Below are 20,773 nucleotides of genomic sequence, written 5' to 3'. Positions count from 1 at the left end.
GGAAATGCATCAAGATGGCAACACGTCAGCTTGCTGAAATATCGTGCCTTCTGGATGATGCTGATGCCACCCAGCTGAATTCCTGAGAAATATTCAAAAAGTTTCCTCTGCTGGAAAATTTTAAAATCACACATCAGATACCTTTACAGAGAGGAGATGACAGGAAAATGAAGAGGCTTGACAAGATTTGGAACATCCTCCTTTATCTTTCTGCTGAGATGAAAAGGAAACCAAACCATATCACCTTTTGCATATCAGAACTCCAGCTGCCAACCATGTTATGAAAGAGACAGCCTGGCACTTGGGAGGAAGAGGATCCAATACACCCAATGCAGATTCGACAAGATCTCATGAAAACTCTTCATGCTCCACCTGTGAGTGGCATGAACACTCTCCCCTCACTAACAGGAGTCTATGATGTTGTTAGCTGGTCTCAAGCCAACAGAACATGGCAGTAGGACCCTTGCCGACAAGCTGCTAAATATGAATTGTGGCTATACCACCACAAGAACAACCTCAGAGAATTGTAATCAAATGAACAGAGAAAATAATTATGATGCTACCTGACCTATAATGGGAAAGGGACCAAATTCCACACTGACAGGGATTACCCTAGCAGCAGCAGAATATATCATCATGCACATCCACGGGATGCTGCAGAGGAAATATAATGTGAAACATGCCATACAGCTACTAGGGCCGCTCCACTGAAGCCCAAAATCTCAAAGGAAGAGACAAAAGCACTTAAGCAGCTCTGAGAATATTCTGACAGTCATCCTCTCAGCAGAAAATGAAAACTGTACAGTCCTGCTAACATGTCAAGTATACAAAGAAAAAATGTTCAACTTCCTAGAGGGCAATGCCTACAGGAAAACTGAAGATGATCCTACCAATCAAGTGTAGAAGAAGACCATCAAACTTCCCTCCCACACATTCCAAGATAAGATAATAGTGAACAGACTCCATCAATGAGCAGCTGCACCACCTAAGCTTTACTGACTACTTAAAAGTCCACACGGAAGGAATGCCACTCCGCAATAGTTAGCAACAATGGCGCACCAACATTTGAATTAACAAAACACTTGACTGTGAAGCTCAGATGCTTTGTGGGAAAATGCCAGCACTTTATGTGGAATTTGGTGCATTTCATCCAGCAACTCCACAGCTTCCAAATGGGCCAAGAAGACCTCACGATCAGTTCTGATATAGGATCCTTATTCACCATATGCCATTAAGAAGAGCCGTTATGTGTGCTTCTGCCATGACATGCCTGTTCAGGCACATATTGACTTTGACATATTTCCTCTATAACAGGTAGTATTGTGAACTATCCAAGAGTGTAGCCATAGGTCATTTGTGTCACACAATGGTTGTGAACCTGTGCAAGGAACAGTTCCAATAAATCATCCACATATAAATGTAGCCATTTCTTCTTGGCTTTGTAGATGACATATTTGCCATAGGGTCACATGGAGCTGGTTAACATCCTCTTAAAACACCTCAATTCACGTCACCACAACATGTGGCTTGTGATGGAATTTGTGAAAGATGGAACCTACTATTCTTAAGACATCATTGTGGAGCTGAGATCAGATGGTTCATTAGACAGTAACATACACATGAGACCTACACACACTGACCTATACTTCAAGGTCAAGAGCTATCATCACTCCGCAAGGAAAAAGGCTGTCCTGAGGACTTTGGCCCACAGAGCACATAGCTTATCAGGTGTCAGGAGCTTTGCCTTTGAATTAAAATATTTATGGGACATTGTCCACAAGAATTGGTACTCAACTCTCAGATTAAGAGAGTGCTGCAGCATGGAGTTACCACAAGAAAAGGGGAAAAAGGTTGCAAACCTCTGTTAAGCTGAATCAGTATCTTCAACGATCAGTATTATCCTTAAAAAGAATGCATCAGATGGTTGGCATGTGTGATTTAAGGTTTTCATGGTGAAGGAAAATTTTGCATGTTTCTTGGGTATTCATCCAGATGGCATCATCTGGAAGGCAAGATGTCCCCTCTGCTCGCAGCCTACTGCTAGCCAGGTGTGGTCATGGACTTGAAGTGGTGGTGGAGGAAGCAGGATGTCGACACTCCTTCCAGGGTTTTCAGTTGCACCAGATGAAGATCTCTGCCAGTGTCCTCGGCTTCCTCAGTTGCCATGATGGAAGTGGGTTTCCATCTGCTGGCATGGCAACTATGCATCTTCAGCTTCTTTAGTTGCCATAATGGTAGTGTAGACTGCCCTGTGCTTTGACCTTGCTCAAGACTGGGTCCCAGGCCTTGCTTAATTGAAAGCCACTGCCTTTATGTATTAGTCTGTCAGGGTATCCTGATCTCTACAGCTGCTTCTGTAAGAATGCAATCCCAGAATTTGTTGAACTGTTGGAACATCTTGGCACTACCACAATTCATGGCATGTCCATGGGAGGTGGAGCTCTCAGTCACAGCAGATTTTGTTGGCTGTTCACTGTCCGTGAGGCATATATGCTCATTGCATATCTCGTATGGTGTGGGATAGTTGTAGCATACATATCTATTCCAACACTGACAAGGGATGCAGTAGACTCCTGGTTTCTAGCATCCTAGATCATCCTTGACTGATTCCAACAAGGTTTTTGTCTTGGCTGGTGTGTTTTTGCACACTTGACATTATGTTTCTGGAGTATTCTTCTGAATTTTGCTGTTGTGTTCCTCATGTATGGGATAATTTCTGTCAGAATAGGTTTCTCTACACTCTCGGTTGACTGTGGTCTTGCTTCTTAAGGCACATTTTACTTATAGGTTGCATCACAGTTCGTGTGGAACGCGGTCTGTAGGTGCTGCAGTTCTGCTGCTAGATTTTAATTCTCTGAGGTTTTACGTATTCTGTGGAATGGTGTGCTTAAGACACCTCCATGTTGTGAAGAAACATGACACCTGAGGCATCCAAGGTACATGACAACTGAGGCATACAAGTACAAATTTATACAGGTATGTGTAGGTTTACAGTAGAAACTATGTCCTAGTGTGCCATCTGGTCTTCGCCTGATGAGTGCTTCCAGAAATGGAAGTTGATTCTTATCTTTTAGCTACATCATGGTTTTGATGTTCTGGTGCAGCAAATTTAGTTGTTGGAGTAAGTCTTGTAGCTGATGTCATCCATGCAGCCAGTTTACGAACACATCATCTAGTTATCACAGAAAGCATGAGGACTTGTAGACTGCTGACTCCAGGGTTGTTTCTTCAGGTCCATCCTTAAACATATTGGCCTCTACTGATGACAGTGACAGCCCCCCTCCCTCCCCCCACTAGTAGGTTGACATAAGTACAAATTCAATTTCATTAGCACTGGCCCAAACTTTTTTTCCTGTGAGGCTTACGGAGTCTACTTGGGGTACCCTGTAAAGAGAGATCCTGCATATATTTGATGAAGTATGGTGAGTTCTGTGCGTAATGACAGCTCTTTATGACAAGTAGTCTCAGCATGGTTGTGAAAAATTTGCAAGTTGATCTCCAATGTTGTTTACTATGGGGCATAGTGGGACCCTTTCCTTATCCAATTTTTATAATCTATGGGACCATGGTGGTACCGGTAGCCAAGCATGAAAGCTTTTTATGCTCGTTTTTTGGTAGGCCTGAGACTTCTTGTACACTCTGTTGGTCAGGCCAGGCCACTTTCCAGAAATCATTATGAAAGGTCATCCAATATGAAGATCACTTCCTCATAATTTTGATACTACATCATGGCTGTGGAATTGTCTTTGTCAGGACCCATGAGCATAATGCTGCCAGTTTTCTGCAGCTTATAGAGTGCTGCCATTTCCTCTCTTGAAAAGTTGGGTTTAGGTCTTTTTACCTTGGTCAGTTTATGGAATGTCTCACTATGAACCACTTCTGCTGCACTTCTGTATATTTCTGTCCAGTACTTTCATTGCAAAGTTAACTAATTCCCTACTTCCCAGATATAAATACTGCCAGAAAAAATGCAACACATCAAGGACTTTGTTCAGTGGCACAACGGAATAATATATTCATACTGAGGGGTAATAATATGAGTAATTTATTTGTTACAGTCATCAAAAATGAGATGGCGTTCAAGAGGACTGTCTGTGGACTCTCTGTGTTGACTCCGCAGGCAGTAATTATGCTGAGTTTAAAGGTGAACAACATCTTGTTTATGATGGAGTTAGAGACAGATGGATAGCTACCAATCTAAGATGTCTTTGAAGCCATGGTTAGGTGCTTCACTTGGACACACAATATACTGAAAAACTACACACACTGACAGAGATTTGCACAATGTAGAGTACAATAGACATAAATAATACTGAACATGATATAGCTCTAGGTTTCATTTTTCATAGTTAATTTTTCAATTATTATACACTACAGTTTAAAATTGTACCTGTGATCTAGGGGTAGAGTCTTCGATTAGTAATCAAAACGTACTCAGTCCCAGGTTCAAAACCCACTGCTGCTTAAATTTTGATTAATAATCAGCATTTCCTGAAGAAACTACAAAAAGGTGCTAATTTAAGGAGATGGGACCTGGGTAAACTGACTAAACCAGAGGTTGTAGAGAGTTTCAGGGAGAGCATAAGGGAACAACTGACGGGAATGGGGGAAAGAAATACAGTAGAAGAAGTATGGGTAGCTTTGAGGGATGAAATAGTGAAGGCAGCAGAGGATCAAGTAGGTAAAAACACGAGGGCTAGTAGAAATCCTTGAGTAACAGAAGAGATACTGAATTTAATTGATGAAAGGAGAAAATACAAAAATGCAGTAAGAGAAGCAGGTGAAAAGGAATACAAACGTCTCAAAAATGACATCGACAGGAAGTGCAAAATGGCTAAGCAGGGATGGCTAGACGACAAATGTAAGGATGTAGAAGCTTATCTCACTAGGGGTGAGATAGATACTGCCTACAGGAAAATTAAAGAGACCTTTGGAGAGAAGAGAGGTGTTGACAGATGTGAAAATTACCAAACTATCAGTCTAATAAGCCATAGCTGCAAAATACTAACGCGAATTCTTTACAGACGAATGGAAAGACTGGTAGAAGCGGACCTCGGGGAAAATCAGTTTGGATTCCATAGAAATGTTGGAACACATGAGGCAATACTAACCTTACGACTTATCTTAGAAGAAAGATTAAGAAAAGACAAACCTACGTTTCTAGCATTTGTAGACTTAGAGAAATCTTTTGAAAATGTTGACTGGAGTACTCTCTTTCAAATTCTGAAGGTGGCAGGGGTAAAATACAGGGAGAAAAAGGCTATTTACAATTTGTACAGAAAGCAGATGGCAGTTATAAGACTCGAGGGGCATGAAAGGGAAGCAGTGGTTGGGAAGGGAGTAAGACAGGGTTGTAGCCTCTCCCCGATGTTATTCAATCTGTATATTGAGCAAACAGTAAAGGAGAAAAAAGAAAAGTTCGGAGTAGGTATTAAAATTCATGGAGAAGAAATAAAAACTCTGAGGTTCGCCGATGACATTGTAATTCTATCAGAGACAGCAAAGGACTTGGGAGAGCAGTTGAACGGAATGGACAGTGTCTTGAAAGGAGGATATAAGATGAACATCAACAACAGCAAAACGAGTATAATGAAATGTAGTCAAATTAAATCGGGTGATGCTGCGGGAATAAGATTAAGAAATGAGACACTTAAAGTAGTAAAGGAGTTTTGCTGTTTGATGATGGTCGAAGTAGAGAGGATATAAAATGTAGACTGGCAATGGCAAGGAAAGTGTTTCTGAAGAAGAGAAATTTGTTAACATCGAGTATAGATTTAAGTGTCAGGAAGTCGTTTCTGAAAGTATTTGTATGGAGTGTAGCCATGTATGGAAGTGAAACATGGACGATAAATAGTTTGGACTAGAAGAGAATAGAAGCTTTCGAAATGTGGTGCTACAGAAGAATGCTGAAGATTAGATGGGTAGATCACATAACTAATGAGGAGGTATTGAATAGAATTCGGGAGAAGAGGAGTTTGTGGCACAACTTGACAAAAAGAAGGGGCAGGTTGGTAGGACATGTTCTGAGGCATCAAGGGATCACAAATTTAGCACTGGAGGGCAGCGTGGAGGGTAAAAATCGTAGAGGGAAACCAAGAGATGAATACACTAAGCAGATTCAGAAGGATGTAGGTTGCAGCAGGTACTGGGAGATGAAGAAGCTTGCACAGGATAGAGTAGCATGGAGAGCTGCATCAAACCAGTCTCAGGACTGAAGACCACAACAACAACAACAACAACAACAACAATCAGCATTGGCGGCCGAAGACTTACGACATAAGAAGTCATTCTCATTCTGCCAAAAGGCATGTCAAAGAGGGCACAGAAGTGGACAGAGTAGTAGTAGAGGAGTTTTTGGGGGCATGACAGCAAGGTCTTCAGTGCCCGTTCAGTAACATAGTGAGACAGGTGTCAAGAAAACACTCAGTACAGTAATATAAAACAGAACATAAAACACGGGGAACAATCGTTGAAAAATATGTGCTCACCCACACCAAAGCGTGGGATGAAGCAGGGCATCAGCAGTAAAACATGGACAACACAGAAAGAAAATGGTAGCGGGAGCTAAAACAATGTAGCAGATGGAAATGGGTGGCTGACCGCAAGGAAAAAAGGGAGGAGTCAGCCACTTTGCAATACACTAAAACCTCCAGCCTAAAAGTTTAGGCCAGAGTCCAGACACATCACAAAACTTAAAAACACTAGACACGCACGTCTCATCATTAGCTAAAACACAAGGCAGATCCCCATAAACTTGTGCTTCCGCCCTTGCATCACGGTATAAAATGCAGTCTGTTAAAATGTGCCGGACAGAGATGTGCACACCACAAACATCACAAAACGGAGGATCCTCCCGCCATAATAAAAAGCTATGTGTGAGAGGACAGTGCCTGATCCGAAGACATGTGAGGGCCACCTCTTCCCGCCTGAGCAACCAGCAGGAGGAACGCCACAGCCAAGTGGTTGACTTTACCAACCACAGTTTATTGGCCGTCACTGCCAGCCATTCGTCCTCCCACAACTCCATGCACTTCTTGTGGAGTGCAGAGATGACAGACTGCAAGGAGATAGGACACTGGACCACATCCTGCTCTCTGTAGGCCTCCTTGGCAGCCCAATCGGCCTGTTCATTGCCCCATATTCCGACATGACCAGGCACCCAGCAGAAGGATACCTCCTTACCCTGCCGTTGGAGCAAGTACAGTTGGTCATATATCAGCTGAACCATCTCCTCAGTTGGGTACAAGTTCTGCAGTGACTGTAAGGCACTGAGAGAATCGGAACAGAGAAGAAATCGATCGTCCCGAACACGATTCATCTGCTTCAGTGCCTTCAGGATCGCGTGGAGCTCCACTGCGAAAACGGTACATTCAGCAGGGAGATAAATCCGGGTAACATGATCGGGGGACACCACAGAACAGCAAAGGAAATTCTCCTCTTTGGTGCCATCAGTGTAAACGACAGTGAAACTGTGATGCACATCTAAAATGTTAAAAAACAGAGATTGGAATGTAAAATCTGGTGTGCTATCTTTCTTAAAATTGATCACATCTAAAAGAAGTTTGGGTCTCCAGAGGAGCCAAGGTGGAGATCTGCTCCAACCGCGACGTAAACACGAAGATCAGCCATAGACATCGCAGCGAGGCAATCCTGTGCGTGAATCCCATAGGGCTGCATCACACGTTGCCGGTTATGAAATAACTGTGCCAGAGGAGGCTGAGCAACAGTATGGTATGCAGGTGTGTATGGTGTGGACAAAGTTTTATACGCCTGGCGTACTGTAAGTAGCCGTCGCCGCATATGAAGTGGCGGTTCACCAGCCTCTGCACAGAGGCTTGGTATGGGGCTAGTTCGGAATGCCAAGTGGAGGTCCAGGGCACTCTCTTGTCCTTGGTGTGGGAAACTGCCTCTAAAGGCAGAAGAATCAGCAATGATCAATGGCATGAGGATGCAGAAGGCAATGGGAACCACTGCATTAAAGACATGTAACATGTATCCATACGACATGGGCCTGTAGTTGATAAAGTGTCATGATAATCTCTCCATTGGCAAAAGATACTGTATTAGTTCCCCCCCCCCCCTCCCCCCCATTTAGATCTCAGGGAGGGGCTGCCAAGGGGAGGTGACCATGTGAAAAAGACTAAATGAACAACAAAAGGATAACATTCTATGAATCAGGGTATGGAGTGTTAGAAGCCTGAATGTGGTAGGGCGGCTAGAAAATCTGAAAAGGGAAATGCAAAGGCTCAAACTAGATATGGTAGGGTTCAGTGAAGTGAAATAGAAAGACGACAAGGATTTCTGGTCAGATAAGTATAAGGTAATATCAACAGCAGCAGCAGAAAATGGTATAATGGGAGAATGATTCATTATGAACAGGAAGGTAGGGCAGAGAGAGTATTACTCTGAACAGTTCAGTGTTAGGATTGTTCTTACCAAAACTGAAACAAACTGACACCGACAACAATAGTTCAGATATACATGCCGACATCAAAAGCTGAAAATGAAAAGATAGAAAAGGTATATGAGGATACTGAAAAGGTAATACAGTACATAAATGGAGATGAAAATTTAATAGTCATGGGGGACTGAAATGCAGTTGTAGGAGAAGGAATAGAACAAAAGATTACAGGAGAACACGGGCTTGAAACAAATAATGAAATAGGAGAAAGACTAATTGAGTTCTGTAATATACTTCAGCTAGTAATAGCAAATACTCTATTCAAGAATTGCAAGAGGAGGAGGTATACTTGAAAAGGCTGGGTGATACAGAAAGATTTCAGTTAGATTACATCATGGTCAGACAGAGATTTCAAAATCAGATACTGGATTGTTAGGCATACCCTGGAGCACATAAAGACTCAGATCACAATATAGTAGTGATGAAAAGCTGGCTGAAGTTTAAGACATTAATTAAGAAGAATCAATATGCAAAGAAGTGGGATACAGAAGGACTAAGGAATGATGAGACACGCTTGAAGTTCTCTAAGGCTATAGATAGAGCAATAAGGAATAGCCAGTAGGCAGTACATTTATAAAAAGGGGCATCACAAAAGTTGGAAATAGGTACAAAGAAGGTAGCTGCAAAGAAACCATGGGTAACAGAAGAAATACCTCAGTTGAACAATGAAAGGAGAAAGTACAAACATGTTCTGGGAAACTCAGGAATACAGAAGTACAAGTCACTGAGGAATGAAATAAATAGAAAGTGCAGGAAAGCTAAGATGAAATGGCTGCAAGAAAAATGCGAAGAAATCGAAAAAGAAATGATTGTTGGATGGACAGACTCAGCATACGGAGAAGTCAAAACAATCTTCAGTGACCTTAAAAGCAGGTGTGGTAACAATACGAGTGCAATGGGAATTCCACTGTTAAATGCAGAGGAGAGAGTGGATAGGTGGAAAGAATACATTGAAAGCCTCTATGATGAAAAAGATTTGTCTGATGTGGTAGAAGAAGAAATAAGTTTAGAAGAGACAGGAGATCCAGTAATACAATCATAATTTAAGAAAGCTTTGGAGGACTTAAGATCAAATAAGGTAGAAGGGATAGGTAACATTCCATCAGATTTTCTAAAACCATTTGGGGAAGTGGCATCTAAATAATTATTCATGTTGGTGTGTAGAATGTATGAGTTTGGCAACATACCATCTGACTTTTGGAAAAATATCATTCATGCAATTACGAAGACTGCAAGAGCTGACAAGTGGGAGAATTATTGCACAATTAGCTCATGCATCCAAATTGCTGACAATAATAATACACGGAAGAATGGAACAGAAAGTTGAGGGTGTGCTAGTGACCATCAGTTTGATTTTAGAAAAGGTAAAGGCATGAGAGAGGCAATTCTGACATTACAGTTGATAATGGAAGCACGACTAAAGAAAAATCAAGACACGTTCATAGGATTTGTCGACCTCGAAAAAGTATTCAATGATGTAAAATGGCGCAAGATGCTCAAAGTTCTAAGAAAAATAAGTATATCACCAAGAGGGAATAATAAGAGTGGACAACCAAGTATGAAGTGCTGGGATTAAAAGGGTGTAAGACAAGGATGTAGTCTGTCACCCCTACTGTTCAATACGTACATCGAAGAAGCAATTATGGAAATAAAAGAAAGGTTCAAGTGCAGAATTAAAATTCAAGGTGATACGATTCGCTGATGACATTACTGTCGTCAGTGAAAGTAAACAAGAATTACATGATCTGCTGAATGGAATGAACAATCTAATGAGTAGAGAATATGGATTGAGAGTAAATCAAAGAAAGACAAAAGTAATGAGAAGTAGCAGAAATGAGAACAACAAGAACTTAACATCAAGATTAGTGGTTATGAAGTAGATGAAGTTAAGGAATTCTACTACCTAGGCAGCAAAATAACCAATGATGGACAGAGCAAGGAAGACATCAAAAGCAGACTAGCACTGGCAAAAATTGCATTCCTGGCCAAGAGAAGACTACTAGTATCAAACATAGGCTTTAATTTGAGGAAGAAATTTCTGAGAATGTACGTCTGGAGTACAGCATTGTATGGTAGTGAAACATGGCCTGTGGGAAAACCAGAACACAAGAGAATTCAAGCATTTGAAATGTGGTGCAAAGGACGAATGTTGAAAATTAGGTGGACTGATAAGGTAAGGAATTAGGAAGTTCTGTGTAGAATCGGACAGGAATATGTGGAAAACTCTTATAAGGAGAAGGGATAGGATAATAGGACATATGTTCAAACATGAGGGAATGACTTCAATGGTACTAGAGGAAGCTGTAGAGGGCAAAAACTGTAGAGGAAGGCACAGATTGGAATACATCCAGCAAATAATTGAGGACAGAGGTTGCAAGTGCTACTCTGAGATGAAGAGGTTGGCACAGGACAGGAACTCGACGCAGACCACATCAAAACAGTCACAAGGCTGATGGGGGGTGGGAACAAAGGTGAAAAAAGCTGTGAGATACCTCTTAATATCATGTCAGTACTCTTTTTTTCCAGTCAACTACAGCAATTCAGCATGGCATGGACTCAACAAGTTGTTATAAGTCCCCTCCAGAAATACTGAGCCATGCTACCTCTAATGCCATCCACAACTGCGGAAGTGTTGCCAGTGTGGGATGTTGAGCATGAACTGAGCTCTCAATTATGTTTCATAAATTTTTGACAGGATTCATGTTGGATGATCTGGGTGGATATATCATTTGCTCAAACTAACCAGAATGTTCTTCAAACCAATCATGAATAATTATGGCCCGGCGACAATTCCATCGATATTTAGGAATATGAAGTCCACAAATGGCTGCAAATGGTCTCCAAGTAGTAGCCAAACATAACTGTTTCCAGTCAGTGATCTGTTCAGCTGGACTAGGGGACCCAGTCTGTTCCACATTAACATAGCTCACACCTTTATGGATCCACCACCATCTTGCAAAGTGCCTTGTTGATAACTTGGGTCCACAGCTTTGTGAGGTCTGTGCCACACTTGAGCTCTAGCATCAGTTCTTACCAACTGAAACTGGGACTCATCTGCCCTGGCCACATTTTTCCAGTTGTCTATGGCCCAACTAATGTCACAAGCCCAGGAGAGTCACTGCAGGTTATGTTATGCTGTTAAAAAAGGCACTTGCATCAGGCTTCTGCTGCCATAGCCCATTAACTCCACATTTCACCATGAGCCTAACAGATATGCTCATCATGTGTCCCACATGATTTACAGAGTTATTTAACACAGAGTTGTTTGTCTGTTAGCACTGACAACTACACACAAACACTGCTGCTCTAGGTCGTTACAAGAAGGCCGTTGACCAATGTGTTGTCAGTGGTGAGAGGTAATATTCTCAGCACACTCTTGACACTGTGGATCTCAGAATATTGAATTCCCTAATGACTTCCAAATTTGAGTATTCCATGCATCTAGCTCAAACTACCATCCCGTGTTCATAGTCTGTTAATTCCCATCATGCAGCCTTAATCACATTGAAAACCTTTTTACATGAGTACAAATGTCAGCTATGGCAATACTGTGGTGTCACCACCAGACACCACCCTTGCTAGGTGGTAGCCTTTAAATCGGCCGCGGTCCAGTAGTATAAGTCGGACCCGTGTGTCGCCACTATCAGTGATTGCAGACTGAGCGCCGCCACACGGCAGGTCTAGAGAGACTTCCTAGCACTCGCCCCAGTTGTACAGCCGACTTTGCTAGCGATGGTTCACTGACAAATTACGCTCTCATTTGCCGAGACGATAGTTAGCATAGCCTTCAGCTACGTTATTTGCTATGACCTAGCAAGGCGGCAGTATCCGTACTATTGATATTGTGAATCATGTACCATAAAGAGCGACGTTCGTCATTAATGGATTAAAGTTAAGTATTCCACCAGCTACGTCTGTTTTAATCAATTCTAATTCCCTTGTCATGTTCCAGACCTCACGCCAGCCTGCGTGAGCTTAGACACGTGCATTTCGGCCTCCTTTAGAAAAACACGGTTGGCTCTCCTGCCAACCACAACATTGGCGGCGAGAGTGAAAGTGTTTTTATCTAATTTGCCCTGATTTACTTGTGTAATGGCTTCGCCACAATCTCCAGATGTACTGTCCAAATTTCATCGCTTACAGAATCAGCAGACGCAGGCCTCACTGGTTGCCCTTGGACAGCTCGTCCAGGGTCAACGTACAATGCAAAACAATGCGGCAGCAGCTGCTTCACCGCTAATGCAGCCACAACACGCTGTTGCACCTACTTTTTGACCTTTTGATGCTGCACTGGAAAGCTGGACAGAGTGGTCCCGCCAATTTGGATTCCATCTCACCGCCTACAGAATTCAAGGTAACAAGCGGCAGCCATTTCTGTTGTCTTCCGTTGGAGTGTCCACGTACCGTGTGATAGTCAAATTATTTCGTCGCCGCGACGTAGCAACTCTGTCCTACGAAGAAATTTTGTCTGCATTAGATGCATATTTCAAAGAATCAGTCAATGTAGTTGCCAAACGGTATACCTTCTTTCGTACAAAACGTACGGCAGGACAGACTAATCGGGAGTGGGTTGCAACCTTGCAAGGCCTTACTAGGGATTGTGCTTTTGAGTGTCAATGTGGACTCCCATATTCAGATACTATGGTACGTGATGCAATTGCACAGAATGTTTCTGATGTTCGTATAAGGGAACAGATTTTGAAACTAGTAAATCCCTCCCTTCAACAAGTGATGGACATATTGGATAGGCAGGACACACTTGACTTTGCTCACGAATCATTTGAAACTTCACCAGCAGTGTGTCAGGTTAACCGACCCACTGGGCGAGCTGCACGGAGCAGTAAACAGCTCTTGCGCCTGGCCGTGCCGCTGCCGCCAAGCTCTCAGCCACGTGTACCGAGCCGGCAAGCAAATGTAGTGATCAAATCATGCCCGCGGTGTGCTACTAAACATTCGCGTGATAATTGTAATAAAAAGGACATGTTCAGAGTGTTTGCCAGAAAAAGCTCAGATCGGAAGCTCAAGGCCGTTCCAGCGCGCCGGAATCGGAATTGAACCAAGGATATTCTGGATCATCAAACTTCGCCCATGGAAATTCATGTCGTTGATTCCACTCCGCCCAGTGCTACTCTCTCTAACAGTGCCTGTGTTCAACCCAAAAATAGTGTGCGTCAACGTCGCCGGAACTCCCGTCAAGTCGCAAGTGATTATGTGCCAGTGTCAGTTCACGTTGCACGAGACAGTCGCTCTTGTCGTCAGCAGGACAATAAACTTTTTGTGGACTTGGACATTAACGGCAAAGTGATACCATTCCAGCTCGATACCGGAGCTACAGTTTCCTTGATCAATCAAGACACTTACAAACTGCTGGGAACACCTCCGTTGCGTGCCGCAAATGTTAAATGAAGTAGCTATTTAGGACAAAGCATCCCTGTGTTAGGACAGTGCAGCCTTCTTGCAACGTACAAAGAACAAACAAAACTTGTGTCATTTTACGTCCTTCGTTCTTCTTCTGCAGTGAACTTGTTTGGTTTCGATTTATTTCAGTTGTTTAACTTGTCTATAGTAAATCAGGTCCTATCAGTGAACCAGACTGTGGCTTCAGACAGTGTTTCTCGTCTATGTGAAGAATTTACAGACATTTTTGCACCGGGCCTTGGCTGCGCTAAGAACTATGAAGCACATTTGGAACAGAAAGTAAATGCGCAACCGAAATTTTTCAGAGCGCGCAATGTTCCCCACGCATTGCGTGATGAGGTCGCAAAAACAATACACGATTTGGAATCACAAGGTGTGATTGAACGTGTGCAGGCTTCTCTCTGGGCATCACCGAACCTTGATGTCATTGCTACATCCGCCGCATCAGGTTCCTGTGCAGCGGCAGAAACCTGCTTTTGCTCCAGGCGACGTTGTCTACTATCGGCACTATCGAGGTTCACGGCGTTGGCTCGAAGGGTGCATTCTTCGCTGCCTCAGACGCGCTATGTATCTGGTTTTGGAGGCCTCTGGCGAGGTGCGTCGCCATTTCAATCAGCTGCGCCTCTGTCATCGCACGGGATCTGCCGCTCGCCATCTGCTTTCAGGGATGGTGCCATCCTGTCAGCGCCCTGGGGACCCATCTACTGGCTCGCCTCAGCCCCAGGTGTTAACGATGCTGCCTTCCACTTTGCCCCATGGCGACGCGCCGCCGCCTGTTCTCCCGCCAGCGACACCCGCAGTGGACGCGTTGCTGCAACCGCCGGGCACCTTCCTGGGTCACACGCCGCCGATCGCTTCCCGGGACCAGTTGTCCTCCGACATGGAACTCTTGCCTGCTCCGGACCATGTGTCGTCTTCACCCGTCGGGTGCCCCGGCCCGATGGAGGTCGACCCTTCGGCCTCTCCTGTCTCTCTACGGGCACATACACCGCATGATGGCGTGCGCCATGGAGTAGGTTTTCAGGCGTTTCCTCGCTCCCCGTGGTCCGAATGGCAGGAAGCGGGTGGCACAGCCTCGCCTGTTGTTAGGCTCCCCACCTTGTCGCATACGTCAACATGCGGTCCTCCCCACAGCGGGCGGAAGCCTTATTCCACAACCGTACGCCGATTTGCGGGGGAGGAATGTGGTGTCACCGCCAGACACGGCAGGTCTAGAGAGACTTTCTAGCACTCGCCCCAGTTGTACAGCCGACTTTGCTAGCGATGGTTCACTGACAAATTACGCTCTCATTTGCCGAGACGATAGTTAGCATAGCCTTCAGCTACGTTATTTGCTACGACCTAGCAAGGCGCCAGTATCCGTACTATTGATATTGTGAATCATGCATGCCAGCCTGCACGAGCTTAGACGCGTGCATTTTGGCCTCCTTTAGAAAAACATGGTTGGCTCTCCTGCCAACCACAACAAATACAATGCCCTTTCATACCTTGCGCATGCAGTACTACTGCCACTTATACATGTACATATCATTATCCCGTGAATTTTGTCCTTTTCTCTTCTCAGTGTATTGCTCTTCACAGCACTACAATAGTGCTATTCAATTATATTCATTTTTCAGTAATTTTCCTTTTTATTGTACTCATTCTACAAATCAAATACTCACATAAGTCAAATAGTAATAAGGATCTGTAAAACTTTATTGTTGACATCAAATAATTAACACAATTTTAGCTTGTTTGAGATTGTAACTGCTTTTTGAGTCAATATAGCCTGTGATGTTGTCTTCAGCATTGGAAGACAAAACATTGGGCAGGACCGTGGCCTAATGTCCATAAAACAAAATTCATCAAAAAGAGCTCAGTGTCACCTGATGTTATAGCAGTATCTCCTAAACCATAGCCTCTTCCACCAGGTGCATGAACTAAAGTCTGTCTGCCTTCAACAGTACAACAAAAGCATTTCTCAGGATCAAACCCAACTTCTTCAACAGGTATGTTCCCATCACTTGGATCAGCTTCTTGCCACGAATTTCCTGTAAAATACCACAAATCATACATATGATTGTTAAGTTCAAAATGTGACAAAATGGACGAAGATAAAGATCCTACATAATTATATTTTAAGAATTCCAGGAAGCTGTTATTATCACACAGATGTTTAAACAAAATTACATCTGAAATATGGTAATCATTTAAATGTTTACCCTAGACAAAATTGTACCCAAAGTTTCATTACTCTACATTAATCAGTTTTGTGGTGTTGTAATTTTTTTATTCCATCAGCATGTTTGCATACTAACCAATGCAGCATGGTCACACATGAATTTAATATTCACTCTTCAACACTCACTCAACTGCCAAGAATATCAGAACAGCCAGTTCTTTCTTTCAGACTAAATTCATTTTATACATTTATGATCAATCTAGGTCATTCAATTCCTCCAGTAGCTCACCAACTTTTCCAGAGAAAATGTATTTAGAATTCTGCAAATATTACTGCACTTACTTGAAGTGGAATTCTGCGCTGCCAACGGTTCACTTCTACTTTCAGTCTACATTTAACCAATTAACAAGGACAAATACTCATCAGCTCTCTCTTCTGCAAGAAAATTTGATCCCCTAAATCCTTAAATTTCTCTGCAGAGAAATTTGTCATAACATGTTAATTATCATATCAAACTGTTAGCAGCTACATAATTTCCAAAGACCTTCAGATCAACTTGTGTCACTGTATCTACATCTCACTTTTGCTATTCACATAACATATCAAGAAATTATTTACTTCAATTATCAAGCAAGGCAAATTGCAAAACTTATCTTTAATTTTTGAATATGTAAAGCTTATGTACAAAACACACATGCATTCTACTGATGTTTCTTTGAAAAGTTACCAAGGTTTTTCTATTGCTACTGCCCAACATAGTCTGTTAGTTTTCTTAATTCTATTCAAACAAAATCAAAATTTTAAACTTAATCAGTTAAGAATGCCCTTAATAGTTTCTTAACACTTTAAATGTACCCCATGAACAGTTACACATCTTGAGTGTCACTATGACAAAATTATGCAACTTCACATTTAATTAAATTTAAAAAATCAATGCATTTAATTTTATCATTTTTAGTCATTAATACTGTTATTGACATAGTCTCCCTGGGACTAACTATAATTTATTCATGATGATGATGATGATTAAACTCCATGGATGTGGACTAAATTACTTACAGAAATACCACAACATAGTACTTTTTATGTAATTTACGCTAACCTTGAGTTTTCAGTTGAAACAATTTTTTTTGCAGTTGCCTCTGTTTTTCTAAGGCCTGCCGCTCTGCTACAGTCTGTGGGTAGCTCCACATGTTTGATGATAACTGACTGAACAGCTCACGTACCACCTGACACACAAGCAAAAGCAACAAGACATAGAGATCAACACTTCATAATTTCCTTTATTCATGCGAATAAACTTACAAAACAATAAGCACAACTGAATAGAATTGTTGTTATTAGTTGTAGCAACTATTAACACTGTTACTTCAAACTTATATTGACAATAAGAAGACACAAGCTTATGCACTCTGTCAAATAACATACAAGATATGGTGATAGCAGACTTTTGTGACACTTTGTTGAAAAGAAGTCTCAGTGCAACAGCTGTCAGAGGTTAAGATTTTTGTGAGATGATGTACAAATAGATCCCACTATGCCCATTGTGTAACTGGACAGGATTATGCTGTACCAAATTTAGACCATGCAGAGGCATCATGTGGAAACATGGAAATAAATGTTAGTATATCTCATGAACATAGCAGGGCATAATACTAGCCAGTGAGATAACTAATAAAAATGATGCTGCAACATTCACAAAACTGTAGGCTCATATTTTAACTGTAACAACTATCTTCAGACTTCAGCATATACAACAACAAAAAATATAATTAATGAAAAGTGCTATAAAGTCACAAAAGAATATCAGTCATCATACAAACAATAGTTGTACAAAGTTGATGTGCTAACAGTAACATACTGTGCTGAAAGTTTAATTAGTAGGACAACAACCAAAATGACAACAATAGGTGTCATATTATACTAGTATCAGTTACAGATGTCTCTTGCAAACCTGTTGCTGGACAAATTCTGCAGGGCTTCTCATATTATAAGTTATAATGTAAGTCAAAGTATTAAATACTAGAATCACCATTGCAGACAATTCATCAAATCACTGGGAAAATATGGAATCAAGTGAAAATTTGTACACATAGATGAATTTTTACATCAAAGATATCTGGTCTCCAAAAAGAAAAAAAATTCCACAATGATCAGTTGTTCAGTATGACACATCACTTGCAAAGGCATTGTGGAAAGAATGGAATAAGTTATGTAGTCAAGCCAAAGAAAAGGGATGGAAAGGAAACACAATATATATCAACAAAATGTAGCAACAACCACTGTTTATTACATATTTAAACTTAGAACACAAGTAAGTAAAAAGTACATGACTAACAAAACCCAATTAATAGCAACATAACACTCAACCATACATCTGCTGTGAGCAATGTGAACAGTAACTGCTGCATCAGTTTTAGATCCTGAGAAGCTGCCCCTCTTTCACATATCTCTACGTGCCATAATCCTACAAGACAATGTCCAACAAAATGTTGTTTGAGATGTGTGATAAAAAACACTTTGGTTTCTTGACATGCTCATTCATCTGAAATATAGTCCATGAAATATATCTGGAAGATGACTGGTTGGCTAATGCTTTGTAGACCCAGACATCACACCCATTTTGATTTCCTGCCTCAATTGTACATGACTGTGATTGCATCATCTGGGGTTTTTACTTCCTATGGAATATTCAAAGTCAGATATCATGTGTTACTGTTTAATCTTTACAATTTGGCCTTCTAATGTACCATAAGCATGACACAAACCTCATTTCAGTTACATGGAATCTCATTGGCATTGCAGTTTTAACCAACATTATAGAATACATACACACTGATGAGCAACTTAATAAGACATGAATCTTTCACAGTGTGAAGTATCCCTTTTCAACCTGATGGTGGTGCTAACTCATTGTTGCACACAATCCACAAAATAATGGAAGTGTTGGGAAGCCATACCAGTCAATGATAAGACATATTAGTACACAATAAGATTAAGGTCAGGTGTCCTCATGGGCAAGGAAAGTGCGTTCGTATGTTTGGAGCTATTTTGCACTATATAAAATCAATGGGGAACTATACATTGATGGTTTAAATGCAAAGTGAATGCACAGGATACATCCTGTATTATACATAGAACATTTTTAAACTCTCTCTCTCTCTCTCTCTCTCTCTCTCTCTCTCTCTCTCTCTCTCTCTCTCTCTCTGTTCACTGATGTTTGAGTTCTTCCTTCTCATATTGTTAAAACAGTCACACTGAATACATCAAATAGGAAATTAAAATTTTAAAATCACCAGGTGCCAGAGTAGCTAGCTAGTACACCAAGAGGCAAATTTTCTAGTACTACTATCAAAAACACTTCAAGTAGAAAACAGTAATCCAGCTTTTGGAACCTCATGTTTGTTCTTCAGGAAGGAAAGGGGGATGTGTTTGGAAAAGTAGCCTACACCACATGGGCTATTTGAATGACTCCACCTGGTACTATTGATACTAGTTTCTCTGAACTTTTGAGATGGGCCTTGTTCCAATATATATCACACTTAATGTCCATTAAAAGACAATAATTCTCCTTTCGTATTTTTTATTGTTATTCTTTTTTCATATTTACTCAGTTATTTACTGTATTACTTTTTACTTTTAAGCACCCCCCCCCCCCCCTCCCCACTGCTCCTCCCTCCTCCATCCTTCATCACTCTTTAGTTTTTGTCATATCTCTATTTCCACTTTCCTCCAATTTTCAGTCACACTATTCACTTCATTTCTCTTTACTCTTCCTTTAAATTTGTCTTTACTTCTCACTCTGTGGATATACCATCTTTGGACTTAAGCTGGTACAGTGCTTACCAAAGTACTGTCTTTGACTTCCTAATCTCTTCAACACCTCCGCCTTCATCACTGACTCACCACATCTACACAACTATACCTTATTCCTTCTTCAGGAAGGAACTAACAGTTCCAAAGGGTAGGACAGTATCTATCACATGTGTTTGGAATTTTCCCTCCTGAAGGTTTGTTTTGGCCAGAAATTCTGTATTATTGCAATTTCATAGAAAGAATGTAAATTTTTACAATGATCATCTACTACACTTCTGTATAAAAATAACAACTTACAAGAACAGTTTTGTGCTTGAATAACATATGCTTCATATTTTGCTATTATATGCAGAGCACAACCTGAGTCTTGGCAAGAACAAAGGGCCCAGAACTGACATGATATTCTTTAACAGATCACCTCCATAACCGAATGGTTAGCATTGCCACTTTTGGTGCAGAACAATCCACATTTGATTCCTGGCACCTCTTTAGACTTTTTCTGAGGTAGGAAGATATGGATCGAAGTCCACTCAGCATTGTCAAGCCAAACGAAGAACTCTTGAATAAGCAAACAGTGGCATCATTAGGATTCATCTATTGGCAAAAACAGCTGCTGGAAGGACTGGAAATTTGCTGATCACTTATCCCCACCACACATGGCTTCTTGTATTGTCTGCCAGTCTGCCACTCAGAGCTTGCCTAAGGCCTAATACTTGAATGGTAATAGTGGGATTCTTTAACAAACTGACATTAAAATCTAGTTTCTCTTGTACATGATCTTAGTGGTTTACCTCTGCACCACATTGCTGAATATTTTAGCTCTACTGCAGATCTTTCATAACCAGGTTAAGCAATACATCATCCTGCTACTTCCTCTTTCTTTCACATTACCTCATAATCAATAAAACATTTAA

The 20,773-nt window shown here is 41.5% G+C and overlaps 1 protein-coding gene across 1 annotated transcript in view; it reads right to left on the bottom strand.

Annotated features, from left to right (window-relative positions):
- LOC126282514 (probable E3 ubiquitin-protein ligase HERC1) overlaps positions 1-20,773 on the bottom strand; it is a 715,173-nt gene that overhangs the window by 404,062 nt on the left and 290,338 nt on the right. Inside the window, 2 exon segments of the mRNA XM_049982172.1 lie at positions 15,748-15,912; positions 17,146-17,272. Coding sequence (XP_049838129.1) covers positions 15,748-15,912; positions 17,146-17,272 — 292 coding nt within the window.

This window comes from Schistocerca gregaria, chromosome 7 (genome assembly GCF_023897955.1).
Source record: "Schistocerca gregaria isolate iqSchGreg1 chromosome 7, iqSchGreg1.2, whole genome shotgun sequence".
Classification (NCBI taxonomy): Eukaryota; Metazoa; Arthropoda; class Insecta; order Orthoptera; family Acrididae; genus Schistocerca; species Schistocerca gregaria.
The sequence above is the reverse complement of the archived record's forward strand: the minus strand, read 5'-3'. Positions and strand labels throughout refer to the sequence as shown.